The sequence below is a fragment of the Oncorhynchus clarkii genome, chromosome 2, assembly GCF_045791955.1.
Source record: "Oncorhynchus clarkii lewisi isolate Uvic-CL-2024 chromosome 2, UVic_Ocla_1.0, whole genome shotgun sequence".
NCBI classification, from domain to species: Eukaryota; Metazoa; Chordata; class Actinopteri; order Salmoniformes; family Salmonidae; genus Oncorhynchus; species Oncorhynchus clarkii.
In genome coordinates, this window is record NC_092148.1 from 96,651,315 (window position 1) to 96,667,365 (window position 16,051).

Below are 16,051 nucleotides of genomic sequence, written 5' to 3' on the forward strand. Positions count from 1 at the left end.
CTTTGCTTTGATGACAGCTTTGCAAAATCTTGTCACTCTCTCAACCAACTTCATCTGGAATGTTTTTCCAACAGTCTTGAAGGAGTTCCCAAATATGCTGAGCACTTGTTGGCTGCTTTTCCTTCACTCTGTGGTCCATCTCAATTTGGTTGAGGTCGGGTGATTGTGGAGGCCAGGTCATCTGATGCAGCACTCAATCACTCTCCGTCTTGGTCAAATAGCCTTTACACAGCCTGGAGGTATGTTGGGTCATTGTCCTGTTGAAAAACAAATGATAGTTCCACTAATTGCAAAACCAGATGGAATGGCGTATCGCTGCAGAATGCTGTGGTAGCCATGCTGGTAACGTGTGCCTTGAATTCTAAATAAATGACAGTGTCACCAGCAATGGACCCCCACACCATCTCCTCCATGCTTCAGGGTGTGAACCACACATGGAGGTCATCCGCTCACTTACTCTGTGTCTCACAAAGACACGGAGGTTGATACCTAAACTGAAATGTGGACTCAGACAAAAGGACAGAATTCCACCGGTCTAAAGTCCATTGCTCGTGTTTCTTGGCCCAAGCAAGTCTTCTTCTTATTGGTGTCCTTTAGTAGTGGTTTCTTTGCAGCAATTTGACCATGAAGGCCTGGTTCACACAGTCTCCTCTGAACAGTTGATGTTGAGATATGTCTGTTACTTGAACTCTGAAGCATTTATTTGGGCTGCAATTTCTGAGGCGGGTAACTCTAATGAACTTATCCTCTACAGCAGAGGTAACTCTGGGTCTTCCTTTCCTGTGGCGGTCCTCATGAGAGCCAGTTTCATCATAGCGCTTGATGGTTTTTGCCACTGCACAAATTTTCCAGATTGACTGACCTTCATGTCTTAAAGTAATGATGGACTGTTGTTTCTCTTTGCTTATTTGAGCTGTTCTTGCCATAATATGGACTTGGTCTTTTACCAAAGAGGGCTATCTTCTGTATACCACCCCTACCTTGTCACAACACAACTGATTGGTTCAAACGCATTAAGGAAAGAAATTCCACAAATGAACTTTTAACAAGGCACACCTGTTAATTGAAATGCATTCCAGGTGACAACCTCATGAAGCTGGTTGAGAGAATGCCAAGAGTGTGCACAGCTGTCCTCAAGGCAAAGGGTGGCTACTTTGAAGAATCTCAAAAATATTTGAATTTGTTTAACACTTTTTTGGTTACTACATGAGTCCATATGTGTTATTTCATAGTTTGTGTCTTCAAAACTTTTCAGCAATATAGATAAATATAGGTAAAAATAAAGAAAACCCCTGGAATGAGTACGTGTCCAAACTTTTGACTGTTACTTCTATGCAAAAATCTGGGTAAAATATTGAAAGGAAAGTGGGAATTATTCGATAATTTGCAAATAAATTCATTAAAAATCCTACAATATGATTTTCTGGATTTTTCTTCTCATTTTGTCTGTCATAGTTGAAGTGTACCTATGATGAAAATTACAGGCCTCTCGCGTCTTTTTAAGTGGGAGAACTTGCACAATTGGTGGCTGACTAAATACTTTTTTGCCCCACTGTATACTAATGCAAATCCATCGTGTAACATTTATTTTTTACATATCTTTTATTTCACCTTTATTTAACCAGGTAGGCTAGTTGAGAACACCTTTATTTAACCAGGTAGGCTAGTTGAGAACACCTTTATTTAACCAGGTAGGCTAGTTGAGAACACCTTTATTTAACCAGGTAGGCTAGTTGAGAACACCTTTATTTAACCAGGTAGGCTAGTTGAGAACACCTTTATTTAACCAGGTAGGCTAGTTGAGAACAAGTTCTCATTTACAACTGCAACCTGGCCAAGATAAAGCAAAGCAGTGTGAACAGACAACAGAGTTACACATGGAGTAAACAATAAACAAGTCAATAACACAGTAGAAAAAAAAGAGTCTATATACATTGTGTGCAAAAGGCATGAGGAGGTAGGCAAATAATAAAAATTTTGCAGATTAACACTGGAGTGATAAATGATCAGATGGTCATGTACAGGTAGAGATACTGGTGTGCAAAAGAGCAGAAAAGTAAATAAATAAAAACAGTATGGGGATGAGGTAGGTAAATTGGGTAGGCTATTTACCGATGGACTATGTACAGCTGCAGCGATCGGTTAGCTGCTCAGATAGCAGATGTTTAAAGTTGGTGAGGGAGATAAAAGTCTCCAACTTCAATGATTTTTGCAATTCGTTCTAGTCACGGTCAGCAGAGAACTGGAAGGAAAGGCGGCCAAATGAGGTGTTGGCTTTAGGGATGATCAGAGAGATACACCTGCTGGAGCGCATGCTACGGGTGGGTGTTGCCATCGTGACCAGTGAACTGAGATAAGGCGGAGCTTTACCTGCATGGACTTGTAGATGACCTGGAGCCAGTGGGTCTGGCGACGAATATGTAGCGAGGATCAGCCGACTAGAGCATACAGGTCGCAGTGTTGGGTGGTATAAGGTGCTTAAGTAACAAAACGGATGGCACTGTGATAAACTGCATCCAGTTTGCTGAGCAGAGTTTTGGAAGCTATTTTGTAGATGACATCGCCGAAGTCGAGGATCGGTAGGATAGTCAGTTTTACTAGGGTAAGTTTGGCGGCGTGAGTGAAGGAGGCTTTGTTGCGGAATAGAAAGCCGACTCTAGATTTTATTTTAGATTGGAGATGTTTGATATGAGTCTGGAAGGAGAGTTTACAGTCTAGCCAGACACCTAGGTACTTATAGATGTCCACATATTCTAGGTCGGAACCATCCAGAGTGGTGATGCTAGTCGGGCGTGCGGGTGCAGGCAGCGAACGGTTGAAAAGCATGCATTTGGTTTTACTAGCGTTTAAGAGCAGTTGGAGGCCACGGAAGCTCGTTTGGAGGTTAGATAGCACAGTGTCCAAGGAAGGGCCGGAAGTATACAGAATGGTGTCGTCTGCGTAGAGGTGGATCAGGGAATCGCCCGCAGCAAGAGCAACATCATTGATATATACAGAGAAAAGAGTCCGCCCGAGAATTGAACCCTGTGGCACCCCCATAGAGACTGCCAGAGGACCGGACAACATGCCCTCCGATTTGACACACTGAACTGTCTGCAAAGTAGTTGGTGAACCAGGCAAGGCAGTCATTAGAAAAACCGAGGCTACTGAGTCTGCTGATAAGAATATGGTGATTGACAGAGTCGAAAGCCTTGGCCAGGTCGATGAAGACGGCTGCACAGTACTGTCTTTTACCAATGGCGGTTATGATATCCTTTAGTACCTTGAGCGTGGCTGAGGTGCACCCATGACCGGCTTGGAAACTAGATTGCACAGCGGAGAAGGTATGGTGGGATTCGAGATGGTCAGTGATCTGTTTGTTGACTAGGCTTTCGAAGACCTTAGATAGGCAGGGCAGGATGGATATAGGTCTGTAACAGTTTGGGTCCAGGGTGTCCCCCCCCTTTGAAAAGGGGGATGAATGTGGCAGCTTTACTCATACGATATGAAAGAGAGGTTGAACAGGCTGGTAATAGGGGTTGCAACAATGGCGGCGGATAGTTTCAGACATAGAGGGTCCAGCTTGTGAAGACCAGCTGATTTGTTCTTAGCTCTGCATTTTTTGAACGGAGCATGCTTATCTAAGATGGTGAGGAAGTTACTTTTAAAGAATGACCTGGCATCCTCAACTGACGAAATGAGGTCAATATCCTTCCAGGATACCCGGGCCAGGTCGATTAGAAAGGCCTGCTCGCAGAAGTGTTTTAGGAAGCGTTTGACAGTCATGAGGGGTGGTCGTTTGACTGCGGACCCGTAGCGGATACAGGCAATGTGGCAGTGATCGCTGAGATCCTGATTGAAGACAGCGGAGGTGTATTTGAAGGGCCAGTTGGTCAGGATAACGTCTATGAGGGTGCCCTTGTTTACAGATTTAGGGTTGTACCTGACATTAGAGTCTGCTTTAAGGATATTACAGTGCCACAGTCACGGCTCGCTAACAAGGACTCAGACCCCCCCCCCCCTCTCCTTCTCCATGGCTGATGTAAGTAAAACATTTAAGTGTGTTAACCCGAACAAGGCTGCCGGCCCAGACGGCAACCCTAGCCAGGTCCTCAGAGCATGCACAGATCAGCTGGCTGGTGTGTTTACGGACATATTAAATCAATCCCTATCTCAGTCTGTTGTCCCCACATGCTTCAAGATGGCCACCATTGTTCCTGTACCCAAGAAAGCAAAGATGAACAAAAAGACTACCACCCCGTATCACTCACTTCTGTCATCATGAAGTGCTTTGAGAGACTAGTTAAGGATCAGATAACCTCCACCTTACCGGCCACCCTAGACCCACTTCAGTTTGCATCCCGCCCAAACAGGTCCACAGACGACGCAATCACCATCACACTGCCCTATCCCATCTGGACAAGAGGAATACCTATGTAAGAATGCTGTTCATTGACTACAGCTCAGCATTCAACACCATAGTACCCTCCAAGCTCATCATCAAGCAGGAGGTCCTGGGTCTCAACCCCGCCCTGTGCAATTGGGTCCTGTACTTCCTGACGGGCAGCCCCCAGGTGGTGAAGGTAGGGAAAAACATCTCCACTTTGTTGGCCGTCAACACTGGGGCCCCACTAGGGTGCGTGCTCAGCCCCCTCCTGTACTCCCCGTTCACCCACGGCTGCGTGGCCATGCACGCCTCCAACAATAATCATCAAGTTTGCAGATGACACAACAGTAGTGGGCTTGATTACCAACAACGACAAGACAGCCTACAGGGAGGAGGTGAGGGCTCTCGGAGAGTGATGTCAGGAAAACAACCTCTTACTCAACATCAACAAAACTAAGGAGACGATCGTGAACTTCAGGAAACAGCAGAGGGAGCACCCCCTATCCACATCGATGGGACAGCAGTGGAGACGGCAAACTTCCTGCCCTCCATGACACCTACATTACCCGATGTCACAGGAAGGCCAAAAAGATCATCAAGGACATCAACCACCCAAGACACTGCCTGTTCACCCTGCTATCATCCAGAAGGCGAGGTCAGTACAGGTGCATCAAAGCTGGGAATGAGAGACTGAAAAAATAGTTTCTATCTTAAGGCCATCAGACTGCTAAACAGCAATCACTAACTCAGAGGCTGCTGCCTACATTGAGACCCAATCACCGGCCACTTTAATACATGGATCACTAGTCACTTTATAGAATGCACTCTAAATAATGACACTTTAATAGTGTTTAAATATCTTGCATTAGTCATATCACATGTACAGTGGGGAGAACAAGTATTTGATACACTGCTGATTTTTCAGGTTTTCCTACTTACAAAGCATGTAGAGGTCTGTAATTTTTATCATAGGCACACTTCAACTGTGAGAGATGGAATCTAAAACAAAAATCCAGAAAATCACATTGTATCATTTTTAAGTAATTATTTTGCATTTTATTGCATGACATAAGTATTTTGATACATCAGAAAAGCAGAACTTAATATTTGGTACAGAAACCTTTGTTTGCAATTACAGAGATCATACATTTCCTGTAGTTCTTGACCAGGTTTGCACACACTGCAGCAGGGATTTTGGCCCACTCCTCCATACAGACCTTCTCCAGATCCTTCAGGTTTCGGGGCTATTGCTGGGCAGTACGGACTTTCAGCTCCCTCCAAAGATTTTCTATTGGGTTCAGGTCTGGAGACTGGCTAGGCCACTCCAGGACCTTGAGATGCTTCTTACGGAGCCACTCCTTAGTTGCCCTGGCTGTGTGTTTCGGGTCGTTGTCATGCTGGAAGACCTAGCCACGACCCATCTTCAATGCTCTTACTGAGGAAAGGATGTTGTTGGCCAAGATCTCGCGATACATGGCCCCATCCATCCTCCCCTCAATACGGTGCAGTCGTCCTGTCCCCTTTGCAGAAAAGCATCCCCAAAGAATGATGTTTCCACCTCCATGCTTCACGGTTGGGATGGTGTTCTTGGGGTTGTACTCATCCTTCTTCTTCCTCCAAACATGGTGAGTGGAGTTTAGACCAAAAGGCTCTTTTTTGTCTCATAAGACCACATGACCTTCTCCCATTCCTCCTCTGGATCATCCAGATGGTCATTGGCAAACTTCAGACGGGTCTGGACATGCGCTGGCTTGAGCAGAGGGACCTTGCATGCGCTGCAGGATTTTAATCCATGACGGCGGTGTGTTACTAATGGTTTTCTTTGAGACTGTGGTCCCAGCTCTTTTCAGGTCATTGACCTGCCGTGTAGTTCTGGGCTGATCCCTCACCTTCCTCATGATCATTGATGCCCCACGAGGTGAGATCTTGCATGGAGCCCCAGACCGAGGGTGATTGACCGTCATCTTGAACTTCTTCCATTTTCTAATAATTGCGCCAACAGTTGTTGTCTTCTCACCAAGCTGCTTGCCTATTGTCCTGTAGCCCATCCTAGCCTTGTGCAGGTGTACAATTTTATCCCTGGCGTCCTTACACAGCTGTCTGGTCTTGGCCATTGTGGAGAGGTTGGAATTATTTTTGATTGAGTGTGTGGACAGGTGTCTTTTATACAGGTAACGAGTTCAAACAGGTGCAGTTAATACAGGTAGAGTGGAGAACAGGGGGGCTTCTTAAAGAAAAACTAACAGGTCTGTGAGAGCCGGAATTCTTACTGGTTGGTAGGTGATCAAATACTTACAGTTTGTAGTGTGACTGTTTGTGACTGTTTGTAGTGTGACTGTTTGAGGTGTCTTTTATACTGATAACAAGTTCAAACAGGTGCCATTAATACAGGTAACGAGTGGAGGACAGAGGAGCCTCTTAAAGAAGAAGTCTGTGAGAGCCAGAAATCTTGCTTGTTTGTAGGTGACCAAATACTTATTTTCCACCATAATTTGCAAATAAATTCTTTAAAAATCCTACAATGTGATTTTCTGGATTTTTTTTTCTCATTTTGTCTGTCATAGTTGAAGTGTACCTATGATAAAAAATTACAGGCCTCTCATCTTTTTAAGTGGGAGAACTTGCACAATTGGTAGCTGACTAAATACTTTTTTGCCCCACTGTATGTCATGCATTAAAATGCAAATTAATCAAAATCGGCAGCGTATCAAATACATTGCTCTCCCCATTGTATATACTGTATTTTATACCATCTCTGCACCTTGCCTATGCTGCTCGGCCACGGCTCATCCATATACTTACATGTACATATTCTCATTCACCCCTTTAGATTTGTGTGTATTAGGTAGTTGTTGTGAATTTATTAGATTATTTGTTAAATATTACTGCATTGTCAGAACTAGAAGTACAAGCATATGTGACAAATAAAATTAGATTTGATTTATGTAAGTACCCTTTAAAAGTAACCAAATTACTTTTACTCTGAATACTTTTTACATTAGCTACTTTTTACTTGAGTTTTTTTAAACCAGTAATTTTACTTCTACTGGAGAAGGATATTTCAGTACTCTTTCACCACTCCGTGTATTGACTCAGCAGGGGCTGCACAGTGGAAGTTTCAGGACAGAGTGTGTTTTAGTGTTTCATCACTTACAGCTTTCTGAGGAGTCTGCGTCTGGATAGCCCTCACATTCTGCTCTCTCCACATGGACCACAACGGTGAAAGGGAACCTAAACCATTCATTGTGCTGTCTGGGTCTGGCTGAATCAAACACAAACACATGAACATAAACATCAATGAACATGATGAATTATGTGAAATAGCTCACCTGTACAACTCAAAAATCTAAAATGGTTGTCATAAAATATGTGAAAAGAACTTTGCAAGTCATGCAAATTCGTTACTCTCAAATATAACCAAATAAACTCTGCCTCTAATAAAGGTTAGGTCATTAAGCAGGCATATTCTTAAATGAATTACTTTTAAATCACAGGTGTTATGCAGTGTTGCTGGGGCTCTGCAGTGTTCATTGAACTAAAAGTCACATGCCGCAATGAATAGGTACCAAACCAAAGGTACCTTTTGTTTTGCTCTACAATGGTTGGCAACATGGTTTTCAAAAAACAGAATACTCCCAACAACTGACCATGACCAATGAATGATGAGGACTGATTCACATAACTTAAAACTGTTATCCATTTATTTAAAATGTTTTGTTATTACCTGCCCTATAATCCGTGAAGATGAGCGGGAAGTATCTCTCGAAAGCCGAGTCCAGAAGAGAACAACCGGGTTGAGCGGATGATCCACTAGAGTACTGAAAAATAAACTCCCGTGGATTTAGTGTGTATCGGGCCATGGAAGAGCTGATCATTTGAGGCATCGGCCACACCGCATCCACGTAGATTACAGAGAAGGACATGAACAAAACCATGAACCAAAGCCATTGTTTATAACAACGCCTGGAGTTGGAGATAGTTTTCTCTTCCATTGTATCACGTGAGTCTAGAATGTCAAATTGGTGTTCTTGCGGATGTACAGTGTGCTGTACTGTCCTGGACGGTCCTGGCTTTCAAAGGAGGAAGACTGAACTGGAAAAGAGTCACGTGATACAGGCAGACGCTTTAGACTCAAACAAATCACGTGATCAGGTGTGAATCCCACTTTCGAGTTCCGGTCCAAACGCAAAGTAAACAGTCCTAAAACACCCAGCACGTTTTTACCTCGTCAGATCCAAGTCTACTCTAAAATGTTCCTTGCCCAAGAAAGGGAGAATGACGATCTGAGAGGCAACGTCCTTGGTGGAAATGTTGAAGTTGAGCTTAAAAACAGCCATACTAAAAACTATGAATGTACCTAGCAAGCTAACGTAGCTAGCTAGCGCTCCTGTCAGGTAACGTTACCCCTCTCTGGCTAGGTAGTTGTATAGTTTGCTCATCTATTCCATTTCAGAATATACCCAAAACATATATTTAGCTATGACGCTAGCGTTTTATAGCACCTCACTACGAGACTAAGCCAATTTGAGGGTCATTCCCACTTGCCAACACTAAAATAAATGTTTTATTTTTAATTATTTCACTTTATTGTATTGCATATGTCAGTTGAATTGCGTATGATGTATTGAAAAAAAAAAATAGGTATCCAATTACATTTTTTATTGTAAAAAAAACAGTATACATACAGGAAGTACAAAAACAGACAATGACAATATATGCTTGGGAGTAAAATCAATGTTATCTATAGATTGTGTTGCAAACTAGGGTCATAGGCTGCATTCCAAACACTTAAAAGACACACCCTCTCCCTTTTGATAATGTCAGATGAGTTGACACTTGCAGGGCAAGGGAAGAATGAATTCATTTTAAATGGACCTCTCTTGCCTGGACATTTGTCACTAGTTCATCCCACATTTGTGTTTTCAGTCATCATGGAACTGTTGTGTGTGCACGCTACAGTCAATTATGATGCATTTCATATCTTGGCTAGAAGACAAAGCATTCGCAGACGTTAGCCATCCTACTATATCAGGCAAATCGAAAGTTACTTCAGCCGCACTGAAGTCTAACAGCCCCCACAATCTTATAATTTTCTCTCAGCCAATCATCAGTCATTTGTGTAAGTGCTGTGCTTGTTGAATGTCCTCTATATGCATGCTGAACGTTTGTCAATTTGTTTACTGTAAAATGGCATTGTATCTGGTCAAACACAATGTTTTCCAGAAGTTTACTAAGGGTTGGTAACAGGCTGGTTGGTCGGCTATTTGAGCCAGTAAAGGGGGCTTTACTATTCTTAGGTAGCAGAATGACTTTTGCTTCCGTCCAAGCCTGAGGGTACACACTTTCTAGTAGGCTTAAGTTGAAGATGTGGCAAATAGGAGTGGCAATATCGTCCGCTACTATCCTTAGTAATTGTATATCCAAGTTGTCAGACCCCGGTGGCTTGTCATTGCTGATAGACAATTTTTTAATCTCTTCCACAATAATTTGCGGAAAATTACAATGCTTGTCTTTCACAATTTGGTCAGATATACTTGGATGTGTAGTGTCTGTGTTTGTTGCTGGCATGTTATGCCTACATTTTCTAACCTTGCCAATGAAAAAAACATTAAAGTAGTTGGCAATATCAGTTGGTTTTGTGATGAATTAGCAATCTGTTTCAATGAATGATGGACCTGAGTTTGCCTTTTTTCCCAGAATTTAATTGTATGTGCTCCAAATCTTTTTTACTATCATTCTTTATTTCATAGTGTAGTTTCATCTTTTTATTAAGTTTAGTCACATGATTTCTCAATTTGCAATAAGTTTGCCAATCGGTTGTGCATCCAGACTTATTTGCCATTCCTTTTGTCATGTTGTGTCTTGTCTCTGTCCTTTCCCTTCACCCTGTCTCCCTCTGCTGGTCGTTGTTAGGTTACCTTTTCTCCCCCGCTTTCTCCCAGCTGTTCCTTGTCTCCTCTAACTACCCATTCACCCCGTTTCCCACCTGTTCCCTTTTTCCCTCTGATTAGGTCCCTATATCTCTCTCTGTTTCTGTTCCTGTCCTTGTCGGATTCTTGTTTGTGTTTCATGCCTGAGCCAGACTATCGTCATGTTTGCTGTAACCTTGTCCTGTCGGAATCTGCCGGTCTATCTGAGCCTACCTATGTTTGGTTATTAAAGAAGCTCTGTTTAAGTTAGTTCGCTTTTGGGTCCTCATTCACTCACCATAACAGAAGAATCCGACCAAGAATGGACCCAGCGACTTCGGATCCTCTCCACTCAGCCGTCGGGATCCAGGGAGCGATGCTAGGCAGACACGAGCAGGAAGTGTCTGCTGCTCGACATGCCGTTGAGACCCTGGCCACCCAAGTCTCCAACCTCACAGAACAGGTTCACCATCTCCGCCTCGATCCACCGGCCACTTCCAGGGCTTTCGAATCTCCGGAGCCCAGAATCAATAACCCGCCGTGTTACTCTGGGGAGCCCACTGAATGCCGCTCGTTCCTCACCCAGTGTGATATTGTGTTTTCTCTCCAGCCCAACACTTACTCCAGGAGCACTGCTCGTGTCGCCTACGTCATATCTCTCCTTATTGGACGGGCTCGTGAGTGGGGCACGGCAATCTGGGAGGCAAGGGCTGAGTGTACTAACCAGTATCAGGACTTTAAGGAGGAGATGATACGGGTTTTTGATCGATCTGTTTTTGGGGAGGAGGCTTCCAGGGCCCTGTCTTCCCTATGTCAAGGCAATCGATCCATAACAGACTACTCTATTGAGTTTCGCACTCTTGCTGTCTCCAGTGGCTGGAACGAGCCGGCCTTGCTCGCTCGTCTTCTGGAGGGTCTCCGCGCAGAGGTAAAGGATGAGATTCTCTCCCGGGAGGTTCCTTCCAGCGTGGATTCCTTGATTGAACTCGCTATTCGCATTGAGCGACGGGTTGATCTTCGTCACCGAGCTCGTGGAAAGGAGCTCGCGCTCTCCGTCGCCCCCCTCTCCGCATCACTACCATCTTCCTCTGCCGGCTCGGGTGCTGAGCCCATGCAGCTGGGAGGTATCCGCATCTCGACTAAGGAGAGGGAACGGAGAATCACCAACCGCCTCTGTCTCTATTGCGGTTCCGCTGGTCATTTTGTCACTTCATGTCCAGTAAAAGGCCAGAGCTCGTCAGTAAGCGGAGGGCTACTGGTGAGCGCTACTACTCCTGTCTCTCCTTCAAGATCCTGCACTACCTTGTCGGTCCATCTACGCTGGACCGGTTCGTCTGCTTCCTGCAGTGCCTTAATAGACTCTGGGGCGGAGGGCTGTTTTATGGACGAGACCTGGGCTCGGGAACATGACATTCCTCTCAGACAGTTAAAGGAGCCCACCGCCTTGTTCGCCCTGGATGGTAGTCCTCTCCCCAGGATTCAGCGTGAGACGCTACCTTTAACCCTCACTGTTTCTGGTAATCATAGTGAAACCATTTCTTTTTTAATTTTTCGTTCACCTTTTACACCTGTTGTTTTGGGCCATCCCTGGCTAGTTTGTCATAATCCTTCCATTAATTGGTCTAGTAATTCTATCCTCTCCTGGAACGTCTCTTGTCATGTGAAATGTTTAATGTCTGCTATCCCTCCTGTTTCCTCTGTCTCTTCTTCACAGGAGGAGCCTGGTGATTTGACAGGGGTGCCGGAGGAATATCACGATCTGCGCACGGTGTTCAGTCGGTCCAGGGCCACCTCTCTTCCTCCACACCGGTCGTATGATTGTAGTATTGATCTCCTTCCGGGAACCACCCCCCCCCGGGGTAGACTATACTCTCTGTCGGCTCCCGAACGTAAGGCTCTCGAAGATTATTTGTCTGTAGCTCTTGACGCCGGTACCATAGTCCCCTCCTCCTCTCCCGCCGGAGCGGGGTTTTTTTTTGTCAAGAAGAAGGACGGGTCTCTGCGCCCCTGCATAGATTATCGAGGGCTGAATGACATAACAGTGAAGAATCGTTATCCGCTTCCTCTTATGTCTTCAGCCTTCGAGATCCTGCAGGGAGCCAGGTTTTTCACTAAGTTGGACCTTCGTAACGCTTACCATCTCGTGCGCATCAGGGAGGGGGACGAGTGGAAGACGGCGTTTAACACTCCGTTAGGGCACTTTGAATACCGGGTTCTTCCTTTCGGCCTCGCTAACGCTCCAGCTGTCTTTCAGGCATTAGTCAATGATGTCCTGAGAGACATGCTGAACATCTTTGTTTTCGTCTACCTTGACGATATCCTGATTTTTTCACCGTCACTCCAGATTCATGTTCAGCACGTTCGACGTGTCCTCCAGCGCCTTTTAGAGAATTGTCTTTTTGTGAAGGCTGAGAAGTGCACTTTTCATGCCTCCTCCGTCACATTTCTCGGTTCTGTTATTTCCGCTGAAGGCATTAAGATGGATCCCGCTAAGGTCCAAGCTGTCATTGATTGGCCCGTCCCTAAGTCACGCGTCGAGCTGCAGCGCTTTCTCGGCTTCGCGAACTTCTATCGTCGTTTCATCCGTAATTTCGGTCAGGTGGCAGCTCCTCTCACAGCCCTTACTTCTGTCAAGACGTGCTTTAAGTGGTCCGTTTCCGCCCAGGGAGCTTTTGATCTCCTCAAGAATCGTTTTACATCCGCTCCTATCCTTGTTACACCTGACGTCTCTAGACAGTTCGTTGTCGAGGTTGACGCGTCAGAGGTGGGCGTGGGAGCCATTCTTTCTCAGCGCTCCCTCTCTGACGACAAGGTCCACCCATGCGCGTATTTTTCTCATCGCCTGTCGCCGTCGGAACGTAACTATGATGTGGGTAACCGCGAACTGCTCGCCATCCGGTTAGCCCTAGGCGAATGGCGACAGTGGTTGGAGGGGGCGACCGTTCCTTTTGTCGTTTGGACTGACCATAGGAACCTTGAGTACATCCGTTCTGCCAAACGACTTAATGCGCGTCAGGCGCGTTGGGCGCTGTTTTTCGCTCGTTTCGAGTTCGTGATTTCTTATCGTCCGGGCTCTAAGAACACCAAGCCTGATGCTTTGTCTCGTCTCTTCAGTTCTTCAGTAGCCTCCACTGACCCCGAGGGGATTCTCCCTGAGGGGCGTGTTGTCGGGTTGACTGTCTGGGGAATTGAGAGGCAGGTAAAACAAGCGCTCACTCACACTCCGTCGCCGCGCGCTTGTCCTAGGAACCTTCTTTTCGTTCCCGTTCCTACTCGTCTGGCCGTTCTTCAGTGGGCTCACTCTGCCAAGTTAGCCGGCCACCCTGGCGTTCGGGGTACGCTTGCTTCCATTCGCCAGCGTTTTTGGTGGCCCACCCGGGAGCATGACACGCGTCGTTTCGTGGCTGCTTGTTCGGTCTGCGCGCAGACTAAGTCCGGTAACTCTCCTCCTGCCGGCCGTCTCAGGCCGCTTCCTATTCCCTCTCGACCGTGGTCTCACATCGCCTTAGATTTTGTCACCGGACTGCCTTCGTCAGCGGGGAAGACTGTTATTCTTACGGTTGTCGATAGGTTCTCTAAGGCGGCTCATTTCATTCCCCTTGCTAAGCTTCCTTCTGCTAAAGAGACGGCACAAATCATCATCGAGAACGTTTTCAGAATTCATGGCCTTCCGTCAGACGTCGTTTCGGACAGAGGTCCGCAATTCACGTCTCAATTTTGGAGGGAGTTTTGCCGTTTGATTGGGGCTTCCGTCAGTCTCTCTTCCGGCTTTCACCCCCAGTCTAACGGTCAAGCAGAACGGGCCAATCAGACTATTGGTCGCATCTTACGCAGTCTTTCTTTTCGCAACCCTGCGTCTTGGTCAGAACAGCTCCCCTGGGCAGAATACGCCCACAACTCGCTTCCTTCGTCTGCGACCGGGCTATCTCCTTTTCAGAGTAGCCTCGGGTACCAGCCTCCGCTGTTCTCATCTCAGTTCGCCGAGTCCAGCGTCCCCTCCGCTCAGGCTTTTGTCCAACGTTGCGAGCGCACCTGGAAGAGGGTCAGGTCTGCACTTTGCCGTTATAGGGCGCAGACTGTGAGGGCTGCTAATAAGCGTAGAACTAAGAGTCCTAGATATTGTCGCGGTCAGAGAGTTTGGCTCTCCACTCAGAACCTTCCCCTTAAGACGGCTTCTCGCAAGTTGACCCCGCGGTTCATTGGTCCGTTCCGTATTTCTCGGGTCATTAATCCTGTCGCAGTTCGACTTCTTCTTCCGCGATACCTTCGTCGCGTCCACCCGGTCTTCCATGTCTCCTGTATTAAGCCCGTTCTTCGCGCCCCCGCTCGTCTTCCCCCCCCCCCCCCCCCCCATCCTTGTCGAGGGCGCACCCATCTACAGGGTCCGCAGGATTTTGGACATGCGTCCTCGGGGCCGTGGTCACCAGTACCTTGTCGATTGGGAGGGGTACGGTCCTGAGGAGAGGAGTTGGGTTCCCTCTCGGGACGTGCTGGACCGTGCGCTGATCGAGGATTTCCTCCGTTGCCGCCAGGTTTCCTCCTCGAGTGCGCCAGGAGGCGCTCGGTGAGTGGGGGGGTACTGTCATGTTGTGTCTTGTCTCTGTCCTTTCCCTTCACCCTGTCTCCCTCTGCTGGTCGTTGTTAGGTTACCTTTTCTCCCCCGCTTTCTCCCAGCTGTTCCTTGTCTCCTCTAACTACCCATTCACCCCGTTTCCCACCTGTTCCCTTTTTCCCTCTGATTAGGTCCCTATATCTCTCTCTGTTTCTGTTCCTGTCCTTGTCGGATTCTTGTTTGTGTTTCATGCCTGAGCCAGACTATCGTCATGTTTGCTGTAACCTTGTCCTGTCCTGTCGGAATCTGCCGGTCTATCTGAGCCTACCTATGTTTGGTTATTAAAGAAGCTCTGTTTAAGTTAGTTCGCTTTTGGGTCCTCATTCACTCACCATAACACCTTTTGCATCATCCCCCTCAACTGTACAACTTCCAAATTCCTCATCAATCCACGGGGATTTAACAGTTTTTAGTCATTTTATAATGTGTAAATGCTTATTAGCAACTGGAATATGCAATTTCATAAATGTGTCAAGTGCAGCATCTGGTTGCTCCTCATTACACACCACAGACCAGCAGCGTCTGGTTGCTCCTCATTACACACCACAGACCAGCAGCATCTGGTTGCTCCTCATTACACACCACAGACCAGCAGCATCTGGTTGCTCCTCATTACACACCACAGACCAGCAGCATCTGGTTGCTCCTCATTACTCACCACAGACCAGCAGCATCTGGTTGCTCCTCATTACACACCACAGACCAGCAGCATCTGGTTGCTCCTCATTACACACCACAGACCAACAGCGTCTGGTTGCTCCTCATTACACACCACAGACCAGCAGCATCTGGTTGCTCCTCATTACACACCACGGACCAACAGATATTCTTTACATCATCAACATATGATTCACTACAAAACTTATTGAATGACCTCTTATACACTATATTAGTCCCAGCCTTTGGAACGTAGGTTTTCCTAGATATGGCTATTATATTGTGATCACTACATCCTATGGATTTGGATACTGCTTTAAAGCAAATATCTGCAGCATCAGTAAAGATATGATCAATACATGTTGATGATATCATTCCTGTGCTGTTTGTAACTACCCTGGTAGGTTGACTGATAACCTGAACCAGGTTGCAGGCTCTGATTACAGTTTGAAGCGTTTTCTTGAGTGGGCAGCTTGATGAAAGCCAGTCAATATTTAAATGACCCAG

The 16,051-nt window shown here is 46.2% G+C and overlaps 1 protein-coding gene across 1 annotated transcript in view; it reads right to left on the reverse strand.

Moving 5' to 3' along the window:
• LOC139376695 (beta-hexosaminidase subunit alpha-like) overlaps window positions 1-8,882 on the reverse strand; it is a 79,187-nt gene extending 70,305 nt beyond the window's left edge. The window contains exons 1-2 of the mRNA XM_071119561.1: window positions 8,091-8,882; window positions 7,521-7,628 (exon numbers count right to left, since the gene is read on the reverse strand). Of these exons, the coding sequence (XP_070975662.1) occupies window positions 7,521-7,628; window positions 8,091-8,358 (376 nt within the window). The 5' untranslated portion in view covers window positions 8,359-8,882. The remainder of the gene's footprint in view (window positions 1-7,520; window positions 7,629-8,090) is intronic.
• Between the last annotated feature and the right edge of the window lie 7,169 nt (window positions 8,883-16,051).